The 18,585-nt window shown below is 39.5% G+C and overlaps 1 protein-coding gene across 1 annotated transcript in view; it reads left to right on the top strand.

Moving 5' to 3' along the window:
* Positions 1-18,585, top strand: part of CFAP47 (cilia and flagella associated protein 47) — an 874,184-nt gene that overhangs the window by 438,850 nt on the left and 416,749 nt on the right. The window contains exons 45-46 of the mRNA XM_069757658.1: positions 2,217-2,434; positions 6,499-6,691. Coding sequence (XP_069613759.1) covers positions 2,217-2,434; positions 6,499-6,691 — 411 coding nt within the window. The remainder of the gene's footprint in view (positions 1-2,216; positions 2,435-6,498; positions 6,692-18,585) is intronic.

Genomic DNA, 18,585 nt, shown 5'->3' with positions numbered 1-18,585 from the left:
ACATAGATTGGGCAGCGGATGCGTTGAAAAACTGCATCCGCTGCCCACGTTGTGCACAATTTTCACAACGTGCGTCGGTATGTCGGGCCGACGCATTGCGACGGCCCCGTCCCGATGCAAGTGTGAAAGAAGCCTAACCCTAAATTTAGCCCCAACCCTAACCCTATATTTAGCCCCAACCCTAACCCTAAATTTAGCCCTAACCCTGGCTCTAACCCTAGCTCTAACCCTAACCCTAGCCCTAACCCAAACCCTAACCCTAGCCCTAACCCTAACCCTAGCCCTATCCCTAACCCTAATCCTAATTTTAGCCCTAACTGCTTTCTCCTGCCAGCCGGCAGATGGCGACAGATGGCGGGCGCACTGCGCATGCGCCCGCCATTTGGTTTCCCAAAGAAGACGCCGGCTGGCAGGAGAGGACGCAGGAGGACCCAGGGACACCGGTAAGTATCATAGGGTCCCCGAATCCCCCTATTTCTCTGTCCTCTGATGTGCGATCACATCAGAGGACAGAGAATTACACACTACTTTTTTTTTTTGCGATCGCCGGTAAACAGTTAATTACCGGCGATCGCAAAACAGGGGTCGGTATAACCGACCCCGATCATGTTCTTTGGGGTCTCGGCTACCCTCGGCAGCCGAGACCCCAAAGATCCTCCCGGTGCCGGCCGGCGGGCGCACTGCGCAAGCGCCCACCATTTTTTTGCCGGAAAAAGATGGCGGCGCCCATCAGGAGCCACGAGGAGCACCGGGGGAGACAGGTGAGTATTGGGGGTCTCTCTGGGACCCCATTTCTCTGTCCTCTGATGTGCGATCACATCGAAGGACAGAGAAATTAAAAGGGAAATCGCGTTTTGTTTTTTTTGTGATCGCCGGTAAACGGTTAATTACCGGTGATCGCAAAAGTAGGGTCGGTAAAAAAAACCCCGAATCATGTTCTCTGGGGTCTCGGCTACCCCCGGCAGCCGAGACCCCGGAGAAAATCAGACTCGGGGGGGCGCTATTTACTTTTTCCACAACACCGTTAATTAACGGCGCTGTGGTTTAAGTACCCTTAGCGGCCGCCGTTAAAAGGCGTATCGGCGGTCATTAAGGGGTTAAATATGCAGTTTAAGAACAATAGGTACAAGCAATCCCAGAAATGTGGACGTAAGATTACAATTTTATTGGTTGAGTTGGTGCATAATTCATCATACGGAAAAAAAAAAAAAAAAAAAAAAAAAAAAATATATATATATATATATATATATATATATATATATATATATATATATATATATATATATATATATATATATATATATACACACATATATGCTATGTATATCTTAATACTGATTTGATTATATTATTTTGCTCCTGCCTTTTTTTTCTTTTTTGGATATTCTGTATTTGGTGCCGTATGTGTACACATGGCCTATTAGCTAGGGTTACAGTTTTGGTGATATTTAACATAGAATTTCATCAAATCAATCATGACTTTTTGGACCTATCTAAAATTCCAAAAAATATACTTTTTTTTTACTGCATTAGACACAATTTGGTGCTCCAAAATATAGCAATTCATAGGACTTACCCGGCAACGCCCATCAGAAGTGAGCGGTGCTGAAGACAGTATGACCTAAGATGCGTGCATGCTCATAAAGGATTGCTCACGTTCCCTATTCCATTGAGTAGACCATGTGCACCATACTTGATGATGTGCACGTTTTGTGATGTCATTGACACTGTTCGCTTCCAATGTGAAAGTAGATGGCTCTGGACGTCGCTGTATATGTTAGATGTTTTGGTAATTTCATTAATTCAGTTATTATGGATTATTGGATTATTGTGGATGTAGTAATCTCCAAATTTATGAAAATTTGTTATGATATTTCACCACTAAAGAATCCTTATTTGCTTCAGTCTCTCTCAATAAATGTATTGATATCTATAGTATCTGTTGTTATCGGCTCTCGTCATTTCAGGCTTTGCTGTTTATAGACATTTTACCCCTGCATTTATGTTCAGTGTGCAATTTACTGTAGAATTCTCCTTCATGCTGCTTGGCCAGTAGATTGCTGCAGATACTCTGGAAAATACAGTTTTTTCAATCTAAGATCTTAAAGTTTCTAACATTAGTTTACTGAACTGAGACTTGTGTAAAATTCAGGTATTCAGCATTGATATATATGAGCATGTGCGTTAATAATTTTTCAATACTTTATGCAACACAGATGCACAGGACATATGCTATTTCAGATGCAAAGAAAACAGTATACTGAAGGCAGATCTGATAATGCCATTGGTGAATGAACGGCGAGAGAAAGCATTGGCTCTTGCAGGCCAGATGCAGATGACGTTGATAGAGTATGAACGTAGACAAGTTACTGGCACGTTGGAGAGCAGCAGTGTGCGGGCGGCAGTAGCTTCATCAGGAGAAACTACTGAAGAGGTATGGAAATGACAGTATTCACCTTCTGGATTTGCTTTAATTTTAGATTCACTTGTGGAAGGAAGTAAATAGTTCTGACTCATCAAGATTGTTCACGCTGGTCTTTATGAGGGGGCATGCTGTAGTCAGAAAGGCGCCTGTTTCATGAAGATGCGCGTGCCACAATCGGGCATGTCAGACAAGTGTACACCTCCATGCACCTTACTGCAAATCTTTCTACCGTTGAGGACAGGAGAAGGATTTTTGGTGCAATGTAAACCACAGCTCGTCATGAATTAGACGAGCTGTGGCATCACAACTACAATTGAACGAATTTTTGAAAAATCAGTTCCGATTACAATTGCCAGCAAATATTGTATTTGCAATATTCACCAAGCACAGCCGAGTGTCATTGGAGTCAATGGGAGTAGAAATGACCGAATTTGTTTGGAGTCAATTGTCAAACATACATTAGTCACAAATAGGTTACCAGTATGGCATGAATATGGCAAATTCAGATTCGGCAACTGATTCCGAACATATTTGCTCAACTCACGTTCTGCTACTGCTCCACCTATTTTGGTGGAGTTTGACAAAACTGTCATAAAGGTGGCAAAAGGATGTTTCTTGGAATGTCGGAGGAAATCAGAAAGTACAGAGGAAAGAAACCGAGGAGAGCATACAAAGGATTTGTTTTCAATTTCGGTTTTAAATATTACTAAAATATTCTAGTTTTATTGCAGAAACACTAAACTAAACTCTGTGAAACATTCTTATTCATTTATTTTAAGATACAAAGGATATTATGTATCTCCAATCACTTAAATGTAGTCATAAAGTGGCTGCCCATCATAATTTGTTTTTCTTAGAGACAGGCTATTATAAATTAACAACTGGAGGCATAATCGCCTCCTGTGATGCCCTCTGATCCAGCTCCAGCACCATAACCAATGATTGTGAAATCTGGATTTCATAAGACTGCTGATGCTTAGCTACACTAGTCAGGTGACTCTGATGACATGTGGTTCCAATCTTATGGCTATTGGAATGGAGACTAAGAAAATGTGTTAAAGGAATTAGGAAGTTGTTGCTCTGATAGGGAATACAAAAACCCTACTTCAGGTATCCATTGCCTTTTCTGGACTACCAGTTCCTACTGTATCCACTAAACTATAAAAAAATTTTTTACCCAACTCATATCTCAGCAGCAAGATCCATAAGTGTAACCTCAGAGAACTGTGTGTGCTACCTGTCATTCCATATTTGTTAAGAGATTGTCCATTGCCCCTGGTTTTTCCATAAATGTTAAAGAAAAATGCCACTAAAGATCCCCATATACCATTTCTGCAAAGTTTTATGTTGTTTTATGTCTTTCTGCCTTGCTTCCTATGCCCTAGCACCAGCTCTATTCTCATAGCGATCACTTCATCGTCTGAATCCTCTGCTCCCTTCTTACTACAGTTCCCATCATTCCTTGTGCTGGTCTACAAGCCAGCAGTGAGCACAGACCAGCAACCCCACCTAAGCCCCGCTCACCACTCCTCCCCCAGAGTCACACACAGCATCAGCACCATCTCTTGTACATGACACTGCAGGGAACCGAAGTCATGCATAAAGCACCATTACTCCACCCTAGAAATAAAGATTATCCCTTACTCCCCCTCACTGACATGGATGATGAAACGGATGGAAATGATGGATTGATGAATGGGAAAAGCTTTGAATGCATCCATATTATAAAGGGAATACAACAGGGTATTTATAACTATACATGTGTATACACCCTGCTGTATACATAGAGATGCAGCGGCGTGTGAGTGAGCTCTGCTGAATGCATCTCCGCCCAACTGCCAATTTCCAGATCCCAGAAGTGAGGGAGAATCTAACGTTATATCACAGGAAGCAGCAGATTCCCCGCCAGAGATCATGTGACCATAAGAGCAGCTCAGGTTACAGGAGGATTTGGCACAGCAAGGTATTTAGTAAATTGGTATATATGTTAGATAGGGCACAAGAAAGGTGCATATAAAGTAGCGGGTCAACCCCTTTAATTGAAATCTATCAGCAGTATTTGAGTTTATATACAGGTGAGATATATATATATCTTGGTACCATGTTAGCCAGTAGATAGATTAATATTTAGAATTGAGAGTCCTCAGTGGTTGATACCTTTCAATGGCTAACTGAAAAGATTGTAGCAAATTGAGTAGTCTCGAAAGCTTGCAATTTTTTACCATCTTTTCAGTTAACCATTAAAAGGTATCAACCACTGAGGACTCAATTCTATTCAATTCTAAATATTATTGGGTTTATTTAGACGTTCAAAATGATTATATTTGCTATAGATGCTACACTTAACGTTTTGCTTTTGAAATAGATCCCATCTCTAGAACTAAAGTAAACCACTGCATCAGTTTAGAATAGCAAATGTTCTATATCTGATACTTTTTAAATGACCAGTACGTTTTGAATGCCAGCTGTAAAGGGCAGTGACATACAGTCTGGCATAATCGCAAAAGCTGATTTAATTCATTTATGTCTATTTGTATATTTATTGTGCTGCCACGGGCTTGTATTGCCCAGATTTTTCAAATGTTTTAAAGGTCAAAATGGCCGTACAATAATTACAGTGTGAAAGGTGACTGCATGGAAATTAGTTATGAGGCTTCCAATGTATTCATGTATTAGTATAGAAGCAAACAAAATGCTAATATGAACGATGCATTATGCAATAGAACCATTCTGTTTTGAATGGTGTAATTTATCTGCAAATAAATGACCAACAGTCATGGTAAACTAGCTAAGAAGGCATTATTCATTTCTGGAGGAAGTGGGTATGGCTTGGTGAAGTTCTGAAAATATACATTACATTGTTTAAAAAGGATTTTTCACCATTTTTTTCATGTTGGAGATGTAATAGAGACTGCAGAGCAGAATAAATCTTTTTTTTTTTTATTTTACCTCTCCGTCGTAGAGAAATTATACATCACATATTCGGCCCCCAATGAGTTCACCAAGTAGGTATTATCAAATAGCAACTCATACAGGGAGAAGCAGTTCATGCCACCAGTGACAAGTATCCAATAACACCCACTTGGACTTAATTACAGTGAACTCATTCAGAGTCAAATATTTTGAATGTTAATATTTCTGCAATGGAGAGGCAAAATACAAAAAATATTGGCATTCCGCTCTGCAGCCACTATTACATGGTGTGTCCAGCTCAATTTGAAATATTTGGTGAAAGGTCCTCTTTAAGGCATTCTTGTTTTGAACTCATGCAAACAACTCCAATACACAAACATTTGTCACCTTCTGGCAGCTCAAGACATAGTGATCATAATCAACGCATAGTGTATATTTCAATACATAGTGTATATTCTGGTCTTCATTTTCTTATTTTTACACTGTATAATCACTGTAGAGCAGTGATCTTCAACCTGTGGCTGTCAGCTTTCTTAATTGTTGGGAGTCACGTAACAGCAAGTTAAGCAGAACCTATCACCTCCTGGAAAACGTCAGCGTTAAATAAACCAAATTTTAGAAAAAATCTGCTATACACATAATTAGAAAAATTAAAAAACCTTACTAAGATAAGAGATGGCAGTTACTAATAATGAGATTCTATGTAGATGGAGATCTGCTTTTAGCTTCTTCCTCCTACTACTTTCCATCTATTTAGAATCTCATCAGTAGCACCTGCCATCTCTTATCTCAGTAACATAAAAGTCTTTCTTCACTGAATATTGATTGTGCCCGTGAATTGACAATTTTGAGAATGAACAAGCATTCCAGGAGGAAAAATAATCAGATTTTTCTGCTAAGATATATTACAAAATTTCTTATTTCCATGTGTAGTATTAATATATTAAATAAAATGTAAAATAATTGGGCTAACAGGCTAGGTCTTCCCCAACAAATGGTGCTGTTGAAGATACAATTCAGACCATTAAAACAAGCATTTCTAATCACTCTTAAAAATGTTGCAGTCTATTTGTGCTAATGATATTATACATCTGTCACAAAATGTTAAAAGGTGTGCTTAAACCTGAATACATACCACTGATATTTATCTTTCTTTAAAGTTCAAAGCTTTACTACAAGCCTCATCATTCTCCTCTACGTCCAAAAAGTGCCAGACGATTGACTATGATGTAGAAATAAGCATGCCTCACTATTTTGAGGTTCCAAATAAAATCAGCCTCCCAGTCTCTGCAAGATTTCGAGTTGCTGAACCACCAGGATCTGTGGAAGGAGAAGAACGATGTAGAGAACAAGGTAACGAAGATATATACGTAGCTGTGTTAGAACATTTGGATTACACTTGTGGAAATAATATGTCCTGGAAGAGATTTGAATTTATAATGTACAAATAACCCTTCAATTGAAGTGTAGACTTTCAGGTTTAATTAAAGGGGATGAACAAAAATATCTTGTGACATGTTTAGGAATTGTAATTTTTTCTACAAAGCCTCCCCATTTAGGGGCTCAAAAGTAATTGGACAAATTAACTTTACCAAAGTTCATTTTTTATACTTTGTAGATAATCTTTTGTTGGCAATGATGATTTAAGTCTGTAAGTCATGGACTTCACTAAACGTTGGGTTTCCTCCTATGAGATGGCTGGCTTTTACAGCAGCTGACTTCAGTTGTTCCTTGTTCGTGTGCCTTAAGTTTTATCTTAAGCATGTGAAATGCATGCTCGATAGGATTGAGATCTAGTGATCAACTCTGCCATTGCAGAATATTCTATTTCTTTGCCTTAAAAGACTCTTGGGTTGCTTTTGCATGTTTTCAGTCATTGTCCACCTGTATTATAAATCACCATCCAATCAACCTTGCTGCATTTGGTTGAACCTAAGCAGAATATATAGCCCTGTACACTTCAAAATTCATCCGGCTGCTTCTGTTTTCAGAATAAACACTACTGACCCAGTGCCATTGGAAGCCATGCATGCGCATGCCATCACACTCCTTCCACCATATTTTACAGAGGATATGGTGGGTTTTGGATCATGAGCCATTTGAAGCCTTCTCCATACTTTCTTCTTCCCATTATTCTGGTACAAGTTGATCTTGGTTTCTTCCATCCAAAGAATGGATTTTCAGAACTGGACTGGCTTCTTTATGTGTTTTTTTGGCAAAGTCTAATATGGCCTATTTTTAATGTAGATAAATGGTTTGCACCTTGTGATAAACCTTCTGTATTTGGTTCATGAAGTCTTCTCTTTATGGTAAACTTATATACTGAAACTGATTGTTCTTCACTTTGGTGGATGTTATGAAGGTTTTTTTTACCCATGGAAAGGATTCTGCGATCATCTACCACTGTAGTCCTCTGTGAACGTCCATGTTTTTTGAGTTCCCAAACTCACCAGTGCCTTCTTTTTTTTCTGCAGAATGTACAAAACTACTGATTTGGTCACTCCTAACATTTTTTCTATCATTCTGATGGATTTTTTCTTTTCTTTAGCCTAATGATGGTCTGTTTCACTTTTCATTGAGAGACCCTTTGTGGGTCCACTTCCATTGACATGTTGTGGTTCCACAGCAACAGCTTCCAAATGCAAATGCCACATGTAGAATGAGCTTCAGGCCTTTTACCTGCTTAATTGATGATGGATTAATAAGGGAAGAGCCTATGCAGCTCGTTAAAGAGCCTTTGAGATAGTTGTCCAATTACCTTTGGTCTCTTAAATAAAGGTAACTGCATATTAAAGAGCTGTAATTCCTTAAATGCTAACTGCAATCAGGATGCAAATATCCACAAATTAAAGCTGAGAGTCTGCATATTAATCCCATATTGATTATATAACTATATCTTGAATATGTTTTGGTAAATGGCTAAAATTCTAAATCTTGTGCCAATTTCCAAATATTTCTGGACCTAACTGTACATATATATATATTGTAAGGTGGCAGCTGGACAAGTCCTAGAATGGAGTATGTGTCATCTAGCCTCAAAGATGTAAAATCCTGGATAAATGGCTCCAGCCCTGATAGTGCTGAGAGGATTATTTATTTTAGGCCCAGATTTTTGGGGCTGGATTTTAGGAGCATCTGGGAGAGCTAAGTGGGACTGGCTAGTCCCATATCTCCAACCTATACCTGGCAACTAATATAAAAGGGCAGCTGAGCTGCTCCAGATTTGCTTGGGAGCAGAGGTGGAAACACCTGATATGTTAGTTGGACTGCCAGAAGCTGACCAAGTGTAGACCCGTGTTGGTGGCAAGTCTGAGCCATTGACAAAAAGTGTGTGGTTTGTAGAAGTGTTTCTGTCATTGTGTCTGTATCATTGTGTCTTCTTTATTGATTTCCATTTCTGACAGAGAAGGGCTGTGTATCTTTGTTTGCTAGAAGTGTTATGGACTTTTTGAGTAATAAACCTTCCTGTGTGAGCAAGAATCTTTGTGCCTGTGCATTCCTCAACTGCTGCCAAGAGTGAGTGACTCCCCACTACATACAATCATGGCCGAAAGTGTTGGCGTGCTTGAAAGTTTTCCAGAAAATGAAGTATTTCTCTTAGAAAATTATTGCAATTACATATGCATTGTTATACACATGTTTATTTCCTTTACGTGTATTGGAACAATACAAAAAAATGAGAAAAAAATGCAAATTGGATATAATTTCACACAAAAAAAACAAAAATGGGCTGTAAAATTGCCACCTTTCCAAAACTGTTGGTAAACAACTTTGTTTCAAGCATGTGATGCTGGTTCAAACTCCTCTGTGGCAAGTAAGAGGCGTGAGCAATATGAAAATCACACCTGAAAGCAGATAAAAAGGGGAGAAGTGGACTCAATCTATGCATTGGGTGTCTGTATGTGTCACACTAAGCATAGAGAGCAGAAAAAGAATAATAGAACTGACTGAGCACTTGAGAACCCAAATTGTTGCAAAACAACAAACTCAAGGTTACACGTCCATCTCCAGAGATAATGATGTTCCTTTGTCCACAGTGTGCAACATAATCAAGATGTTTACAACCCATGATATTTAGCTAGTCTCACTAGATGTGGAATAATTGATGAAAGGTTGCCACGCAGGACAGTCCAGATGGTGGATAAGCAGCCCCAATCAAGTTCAAAAGAAATTCAAGCTGTCCTGCAGGCTCAGAGTGCATCAGTGTCAGAGTTAACTGTCCGTCAACATTTGAATGAAATTACATAAAAATTCTAGAGTGCAGTTTGTCAAAATGTACGTGAGTAAGCCAAAATCCTTTTGGGAAATTGTCTTGTGGACAGTTGAAACCATTCTACTTAACTGAAAATGGAATGAGGCGTACAAAGAATAGAGCACAGTATCTACAGACAAATATGGTTGAGGTTCAAAGATGATTTTGGGGTGTTTTGCTGCCTTTGCCACTTGGTGGCTTGACTGTGTGCTAGGCATCATGACATCTGAAGATTACCAAAGGATTTTGGGTCACAATGTAGTGCCCAATGTCAAAAAGCTGGGTTTGTATCCTGGGCCATAGGGTTTCCAGCAGGACAATGACCCCAAACGTACTTCAAGAACTACCCAGAAATGGATGGTGTGGCCAGAAATTAGTCTGGTTCTAAATCCCATTGAACACCTGTGTAGAGATCTTAAAATTGCTGTTGGGAGAAGGCACCCTTCAAATGTGAGAAAACTGGAGCAGTTTGCAAAAGACGAGTGGTCCAAAATTCCAGTTGAGAGGTGTAAGTAGCTTGTTGATGGTTATAGGAAGCATTTGAGAGCAGTTCTTTATTGCAAAAGATGTGCATCCAAATATGAAGTTGAGAGTGCAAACTTGTACATCCCTTTTTGGGGGGTTTTGTGTGAAATCATGTCCAATTTGCCTATTTTTCTCAGTTTTTTTGTGTTCAAATACACGCAAAGGAAATAAACATGTGTACAACAAATAATGTGGAAGTGCAACAACCTTTTTTGAGAAATACTTCATTTTTTGGAACAATTTCAAGGGTGCCAATACTTTCGACCATGACCGTGTGTGTATATATATATATATATATATATATATATATATATATATATATATATATAATGTGTGTATATATATATATATATATATATATATATATATATGTATATATATGTATATATATGTATATATATATATATATATATATATATATATATATATATATATATATATATATATATATAATTTATATTTCTACTTGGGGTACTATGAATTAATGATTACTGGGCAAGCTATTGGTGCATGAAATACAATATACACTCAACATATGTCCTCCAACATATTTTGAATGTCGTCGGTGAATGGGACATTAGCGTTATTCAGCCTAACATTGCCATTTTAGTTAACTGTTGTTGACATTTTTGGACAATAACTTTCAAAGCCATGTTTGCATTGCTAGTTTTAAGTATTCACGAACATCATAAATATTAATTCACCTGATAACTATTTGAAATTAATTTAATGAGGATTCCTATTTAAATCCTCTCCACTGGAATAAAACTGAAAAGGGTGAAGATACAGATTAGATATTAAAAAAAAGTTTTTGACAGTGAGGGTGATCAATGAATGGAACAGGCTGCATGAGAGGTGGTGAGTTCTCCTTCCATGTAAGTCTTCAGAGGCTGGACAGACATCTGTATGTTATGGTTTAGTGAATCCCGCATTGAGCAGGGGGTTGGACACGATGACCCTTGAGGTCCCTTCCAACTCTAACATTCTATGATTCAGTTGGCGATTAAGAAGGAAAATTTTATGGAGTTTTTGTGCAGTGCTGAAGGGTGAAGAAAATCTGGTGCCAATATATAATATTGATGCTATTTTTATTCATTGCATTTCAAAGTATATCACACTTTCTCTTCAGCGAGTAATAACATAAGAATATATTGTCATAGACGCCAGCATTTAAATGAATGGGTTTCAAATAAATTAGCCAAAATGCACATCACAACACATGATATATCAAAGTTCACTATATAGCTGTTCTAATAAAACACCATTTCTATAGACCCAATAAAAATGTATATGGAATATACCTAAAACTAAATGTTTAATGTGTATGTGAAGCACATTTTGTAAAAATGCTTGGAAGAAATACTTTTCTGTTTGAATCTGTTGTCATGTCAGACATTAAATCAATAAAACAATGGACTTGAACTGATGGTTATGTGTAGACACCAGTGTCAATGTGAAATGCTAATTACTAAGCCATGGGGAGAGTAGGGAAAGTGTCAGGATTCAGAAAACTTATCGTGAGAAAGAGGGATATCATATTTTAGAAATTAAATGTGAAAAAGAGCTTAAATATATAGGTGTTGAAATTGATTAAATGATATATTATGTGAATGATTTTTTTATCCGAATGTTGAAATAAAAATAAAAATGAGGTTCAAACCAATGGATGGGGATTTAGCATCATCATCATTACTTCATAGTGATTAAGGGTTTGTCAGTCATATCAAGATACATGCCTTTCATGTTTTTTTTTTAAAGAAGTAAATTTTAGTTTAATAAAATTGTCATGATCCAGTCTGGGGTTTATTTCTGACTATTCTCTCCCGGGGATGGTCATGTGGGGGTTAATCTTCCTTGCCTCGTTTTGGGATCTGTCTGGCTATTTCAATGTGCTGTTACTTGCAAGCAGTGTCAATTACAGTTCCTATGTAAAGAAAACCGTGAGCACTACTATAAGAGGTGCTAAGGTAGGTCCCCAAGCCGTTCAATAGTAAAATAAAACCTTGCACTCAACTTGTACTCAACTTTATGCTGTGATGATTTATTGTAGTACGCTAAAACGACCTTCATTAGTGACATACTATACTTAGTGTATTAGGCACGTCCGTAGTTATAGTCCCTAGTGTTTCAGTTTTTATGGTGGATCTTGCAATAAACAATTGCATGTGAATGTACTTGATTATAGGATGTCAGGGCGCAGGCACCTCAGACTCGGCATCTACCGCTTATCATCAGTTGTTTGTTTCAAGATCCACCACAAAAACTGAAACACCAGGGACTATCCCTACGGACATGCCTAATACACTAAGTATAGTATGTCACTGATGAAGGTCAAGCGTTACCGAAATGTTTGTTTTAGCGTACTACAATAAATCATCACAGCACAAAGTTGAGTGCAAGTTATAGTTCCTGTCTCTGGCTTGAGCAGCTGACCTGTTATACCCTGATTTGTCCTCTGGCCGTTTACCTAGGTCCCGTTCTTGTGTTCTCCTGTGATTTCATTTGTTGTAGTACTCGCTCTCAGTATTGTGACCCCTTGGTATTTGACTCGGCTTATCCTCTGACCTGTATGACTGTCTTGCGTCTCTGACTTTCTTACTCCCGATCGGCTCTGACTTTTTGGCTTATTTCTGACCATGTGTATTGCTGTGACCTCTGGTACTTTGTTCCTTCTCTGTTGCTGAGCCAGATTTTTCTGACTACTCTTTTGCCACCTAGTGGCTTCTGCCTGCTGCTCTTTGATTTCTCTGTGAATGTACCTGTTTTCCTTCACCTGCACCCCCTGGTGGAGGTTGTGTGCTACTGTGCTGCAGCAGGCAGTACAAAAATTATTTTGATATCTTTTTAGTCACTAACTTTTCTATAGAGTTTTACCCATTCTATTTTAGGCTCATCAGGCCACAGGACTTGTTCCCAAAATGCATCAGGCTGTTTAAATGTTCTTTTGCATACTTCTGATGTTGAATTTTATGGTAAGGATGCATGAGAGGTTTTCTTCTGATGACTCAGCTAGGATTTGGATTTGCCTCTTTAGAAATCCTATGAGTAGCTCTCACTGAAATTTTGTTTGGTCTTTTCTTGACCTCCACTGGCCCTGTTAACTGTCATTTCTTAATTACATTTCGAGCTAAGAAAATGGCAACTTGTAAACGCTATGCTGTCTTCTAATATCCTCCTGCTTTGTAGGTCTCCACCATTTTCATTTTCAGAGTGCTAGGCAGCTGCTTTGAAGAACCCATGGCTGCTGTTTTTTGGCACAAAGTTAGAGGAGGTGTCACAGTATTACTACTACTCCCCTCTTCCCTAGGTGGGGGAAAGGTACAGACCAAGGGCAGATTCAGGTGCTAAATCAAGGTACGTGGTCCTGGCATCTTCACCATAAAAAGTAACCCAGGGAACAGGGTGAGCTAGGGCATCCACGCAGAGTTGTGACATTAGATCTGACCAAAACCATTTTTTGATTCATTATGGATCCTATCACTGCTCTGACAGGGCAACCGCAACAGCTCAGCCTGGAGGTGGCAGCACCCTAACACATCAGGTTTGGGGAAAATAACTCCCAGGCAACCCTTAGTGAAACCCAAGATCACTTTGTCTGACAGGTTCTCTAGGGGGGCGTGACAAGTTTGTTGTTTTCATGGAGGCCTATAAATTATACTTCAGGTTACTTCCTTGTTCCTCAGGAAATGAGGAGCAATAGGTGGGGGTAATAAATTTGCTCCTTCAGGGTGACCCTCAAGCATGGTCATTCTCTCTCCCATCTGACTCCCAGTTGCTCCAGACAGTGGAGGAATAATTTTTTTGCAAAAAAAACAAAAGATAGTCAGCTCACCTGAATATCGGCTGTTCCACACCTGTTCCTGCATGGAAAAGTTGAGCACCCAGTCCACAGAAAAATCGATGAATCCAGCAGGAATGTAGTAAAATCAGTAAATTTATTACTTCATTTTTTTTAAAAAAAGGAATGGGTTGTATCCTATGGTACTCCACTTGTAAATAAGTTATAATTTCTTACAGCATTATGCACACATGGCAGCATTCTTCCGACGCGTTTTGACTAACGTCTTAATCATAATGTATTTCGGATGCTGGGTTATATGTACAATGACACCAACCTCGTCTCCCTGGCTGAGTCCACACTACATCCACTTCAGCAGAGAGATCGGCTGGCGGAGTATTGCTCTGAGTTTCGGAGGAGGTCCACAGACACTAAGTGAAATGACTCTGCACTCTGTAGCCATTTCTGTGGAAGGCTATCAGTAATGGTGAAGAATGTCTTGGCTCTATATGACAAAAGACAGACCGATACTTTCAAGCTAGTGTGAATAGGTACATACTAGGAGCAGTCATTTCCACATATAATAAACAAAAAAAAGCAGAATAGCTATTCATATTTCATATTGACATGATTTAGCACTACAGAGTGCAACTTTTTTGTTTATTATATATGGAGATGGCTGTTCATAGTATGCAGCTGTTCACACTAGCTGGGAAGTACCAAGCCATGTCTCTGGCTATCCGGGTGGATTGCCATCTTCACCAGAGACATAAAGAGACACTGCAATGTGCATCAGATCCAGGGCCAATCGAAATCTGGTCTGAGTCATCTGAGGAACCCATGCAGTTGGGTGGGACAACTCGTTCTGGAAAGCAGTATGTTGTTTGGCGCTAAGGGAGAGTGTGTTTTTACTGTGGTAGAAAGAGCCATCTCATGGGCAAGTGTAAATCCCTAACTCACAGAAAAACAGTCACCAGAACACTAAGGAGCATGGGTTGGGGAGAGGCTAGCAACTCAGGTGTACATACCTCTTCCATGAGTTGGGCACAATTTTTCCTGACAGATTAAATCCATGGCCAAAAATAAAGATTTTATTTCTGCATTTCTGGACAGTGGGGTGGGGTTTAACTTGATCGATGCTAGGTTTGTCCTGGTCCATGTGCTCAAACCACATACACTGTCCCGACCAATACCCATAATCACCATCGACTCTGCACCCTTGAGACGGGTATTTTACTTAAGCCATCCGAGGGCTTCATCTACAGGTGAGGGCCCTGCACTCAGAAGGTATTCACTGTTATCTGCTAGAGGGTTTTTCTCACTGTGCACAACCCTGTGGTAGACTGAAAAAAACACAAAAATTGAGCTTAACTTGAGTTGGTACACGCAGAGGTTAAACGAATGTTCACATTGGCCACAAAACATTAAAACCTAAAAGAGAAAAAAAGTAAGCAAAAGCCCTGATGTAACTAAGTAAAAAAGCAAAAGTGCATTTAAATAACACAGAGTTTTTAGTAATACTGTTTTTTTTTAATAAAAAAATAGCACAAAAGCCATCACACTGTGTCAAGGTAACTCTGATCCGGACAGTCCTACACTGTTTAATATTAAAACCTTATCATGTATCAATGTTGACCTCAGTGTGAATAAGAGCAGACAAAAGGCTTCCCCAGTCTGGTGTTTCACTGGTTGGGCCCAGTCCTTTTGTCTGCTCTTATTCACACAGAGGTCAACATTGACATAGTATGGTTTTAATATTAGACAGAGTAGGACTGTCCCGATCAGAGTTACATTGAAGCGTTGGGATGGTGTGTGGTAGATTGGTAGACTTGGGAGGTGTTAAATTGGAGTGAGTATTTTCAAAGACACTGCTTGGGCACCCGGCTTGCAAGGGTGGATACCCAATATGTGCCTAAATACCTGTGTGGCTTCGGGGATGTGTTCTGGGAGCCAAGGGGGTGCCCATAACTTCCTCTCCATTGTCCTTATGATAATGCCATTTATCTTGTCCCTGGCACCAAGCTGCCTAAAAGCAGACTATATAATATCTCTGGTCCAGAGGCAGGCCATGAAGGACTATATTGTGGAACGTTTGGCAAAGGGTCATATCAGACCAGTCTCATCCCCCATTGCTGCAGGGTTTTATTTTTGTAAAGAAAAAAGATTGGGGTTTGCGCCCCTACCTAGATTTCTGCAAACTCAATCAGATCAAGGTGCGGGATCCATATCCGCTCCCTCTCATCCTTGACCTCTTTTCAGATTGTAGGAGCAAAATGGTTTTCTAAACTGCATCTCAGGGGGCGTATAATATCATTTGTATTAAAAAAACAGGGATGAGTGGAAAACAGCTTTCAATACTCATGAGGGACACTATGAGAACAATGTAATGCCATTTGGGTTGATGAATGCTCACGCCGTTTTTCAGCACTTTGTAAATTACATCTTTAGTCGCCTGGTACATACAGTACAGATCAAAAGTTTGGACACACCATCTCATTTAAAGATTTTTCTGTATTTTCATGACTATGAAAATTGTACTAAAGGTATAACTATGAATTAACACATTATTATTTATTTATATAGCACCATTGATTCCATAGTGCTGTACATGAGAAGGGGTTACATACAAGTTACAGATATCACTTACAGTAAACAAACTAACAATGACAGACTGATACAGAGGAGCGAGGACCCTGCCCTTGCGGGCTTACATTCTACAGGATTATGGGGAAGGAGACAGTAGGTTGAGGGTTGCAGGAGCTCCGGTGTTGGTGAGGCGGTAGCTTCGGTAGTGATGAGGAGGCAGTGGGTCAGTGCACGCTGTAGGCTTTCCTGAAGAGATGAGTTTTCAGGTTCTGTCTGAAGGACCCGAATGTGATTGATAGTCGTACATGTGGAATTATATACTTAGCAAAAAAGTGTGAAACAACTGAAATTATGTCTTATATTCTAGGTTCTTCAAAGTAGCCACCTTTTGCTTTGATGACTGCTTTGCAAACTCTTGGCATTCTCTTGATGAGCTTCAAGAGGTAGTCACCGGGAATGGTTTTCACTTCACAGGTGTCCCCTGTCAGGTTTAATAAGTGGGATTTCTTGCCTTATAAATGGAGTTGGGACCATCAGATGTGTTGTGCAGAAGTCTGGTGGATACACAGCTGTAGTCCTACTGAATAGACTGTTAGAAATTGCATTATGGCAAGAAAAAAGCAGCTAAGTAAAGAAAAACGAGTGGCCATCATTACTTTAAGAAATGAAGGTCAGTTAGTCTGAAAAATTGAGCAAACTTTCAAAGTGTCCCCAAGTGCAGTGGCAAAACCCATCAAGCGCTACAATGAAACTGGCTCACATGAGGACCACCCCAGGAAAGGAAGACCAAGAGTCACCTCTGCTTCTGAGGATAAGTTTATCTGAGTCACCAGCCTCAGAAATTGCAGGTTAACAGCAGCTCAGATTAGAGACCAGGTCAATGCCACACAGAGTTCTAACAGCAGACACATCTCTACAACAACTGTTAAGAGGAGACTTTGTGCAGCAAGCCATCATGGTAAGATAGCTGCTAGGAAACCACTGCTAAGGAAAGGCAACAAGCAGAAGAAACTTGTTTGGGATAAAGAACACAAGAAATGGACATTAGACCAGTGGAAATTCGTACTTTGGTCTGATGAGTCCAAATTTGATCTCTTTGGTTCCAACCACCGTTTCTTTGTGCGACGCAGAAAAGGTGAACGGATGGATTCTTCATGCCTGGTTCCCACCTTGAAGCATGAAGGAAGAGGTGTGATGGTGGGGGTGCTTTGCTGGTGACACTGTTGGGGATTTATTCAAAATTGAAGGCATAAGGCATGGCTACCACAGCATCTTGCTGCGGCATGCTGTTCCATCCGGTTTGCGTTTAGTTGGACCATCATTTATATTTCAACAGGACAATGACCCCAAACACACCTCCAGGCTGTGTAAGGGCTATTTGACCTGGCCTCCACAGTCACCAGACCTGAACCCAATCAAGATGGTTTGTGGTGAGCTGGACTGCAGAGTAAAGGCAAAAGGGCCAACAAGTGCTAAGCATCTCTGGGAACTCCTTCAAGATTGCTGGAAGACCATTCCCGGTGACTACATCTTGAAGCTCATCAAGAGACTGCCAAAAGTGTGCAAAGCAGTCATCAAAGCAAAAGGTGAGTACTTTGAAGAACCTAGAATATAAGACATAATTTCATTTGTTTCACACTTTTTTGTTAAGTATATAATTCCAAATGTGTTAATTCATAGTTTTGATGCCTTCAGTGTGAATGCACAATTTTCATAGTCATGAAAATACAGAAAAATCTTTAAATGAGAAGGTGTGTCCAAACTTTTGGTCTGTATTGTACATTTATGGTAATCTATCTATACCTTGAAGAAGTGTTTTGCATCTGCACTGGTTCCCATATAGCCTGACGTCACTCAGCCTTTTATCGTATAAGTTGATGTGTCTGAAGTGGGGGTGGGGCTGTTTTATCACAAGGTGCATCTTCTGGTAAATTGCGTCCATGTGCATACTTTTCTAAAAACTCATCTGTGAAGAGAAATTATGGCATTGGTAATATGGAACTCTTGGCAATCAAGTGGGCCTTTGAAGAGTGGAATCATTTTCTAGAGGGAGTAGTTAATCCGGTTATGATAATCATGGGTCATAAAAATCTCCTATATCTAGAG

This window comes from Ranitomeya imitator, chromosome 3 (genome assembly GCF_032444005.1).
Source record: "Ranitomeya imitator isolate aRanImi1 chromosome 3, aRanImi1.pri, whole genome shotgun sequence".
In the NCBI taxonomy this organism is placed as follows: domain Eukaryota; kingdom Metazoa; phylum Chordata; class Amphibia; order Anura; family Dendrobatidae; genus Ranitomeya; species Ranitomeya imitator.
The sequence above is the reverse complement of the archived record's forward strand: the minus strand, read 5'-3'. Positions and strand labels throughout refer to the sequence as shown.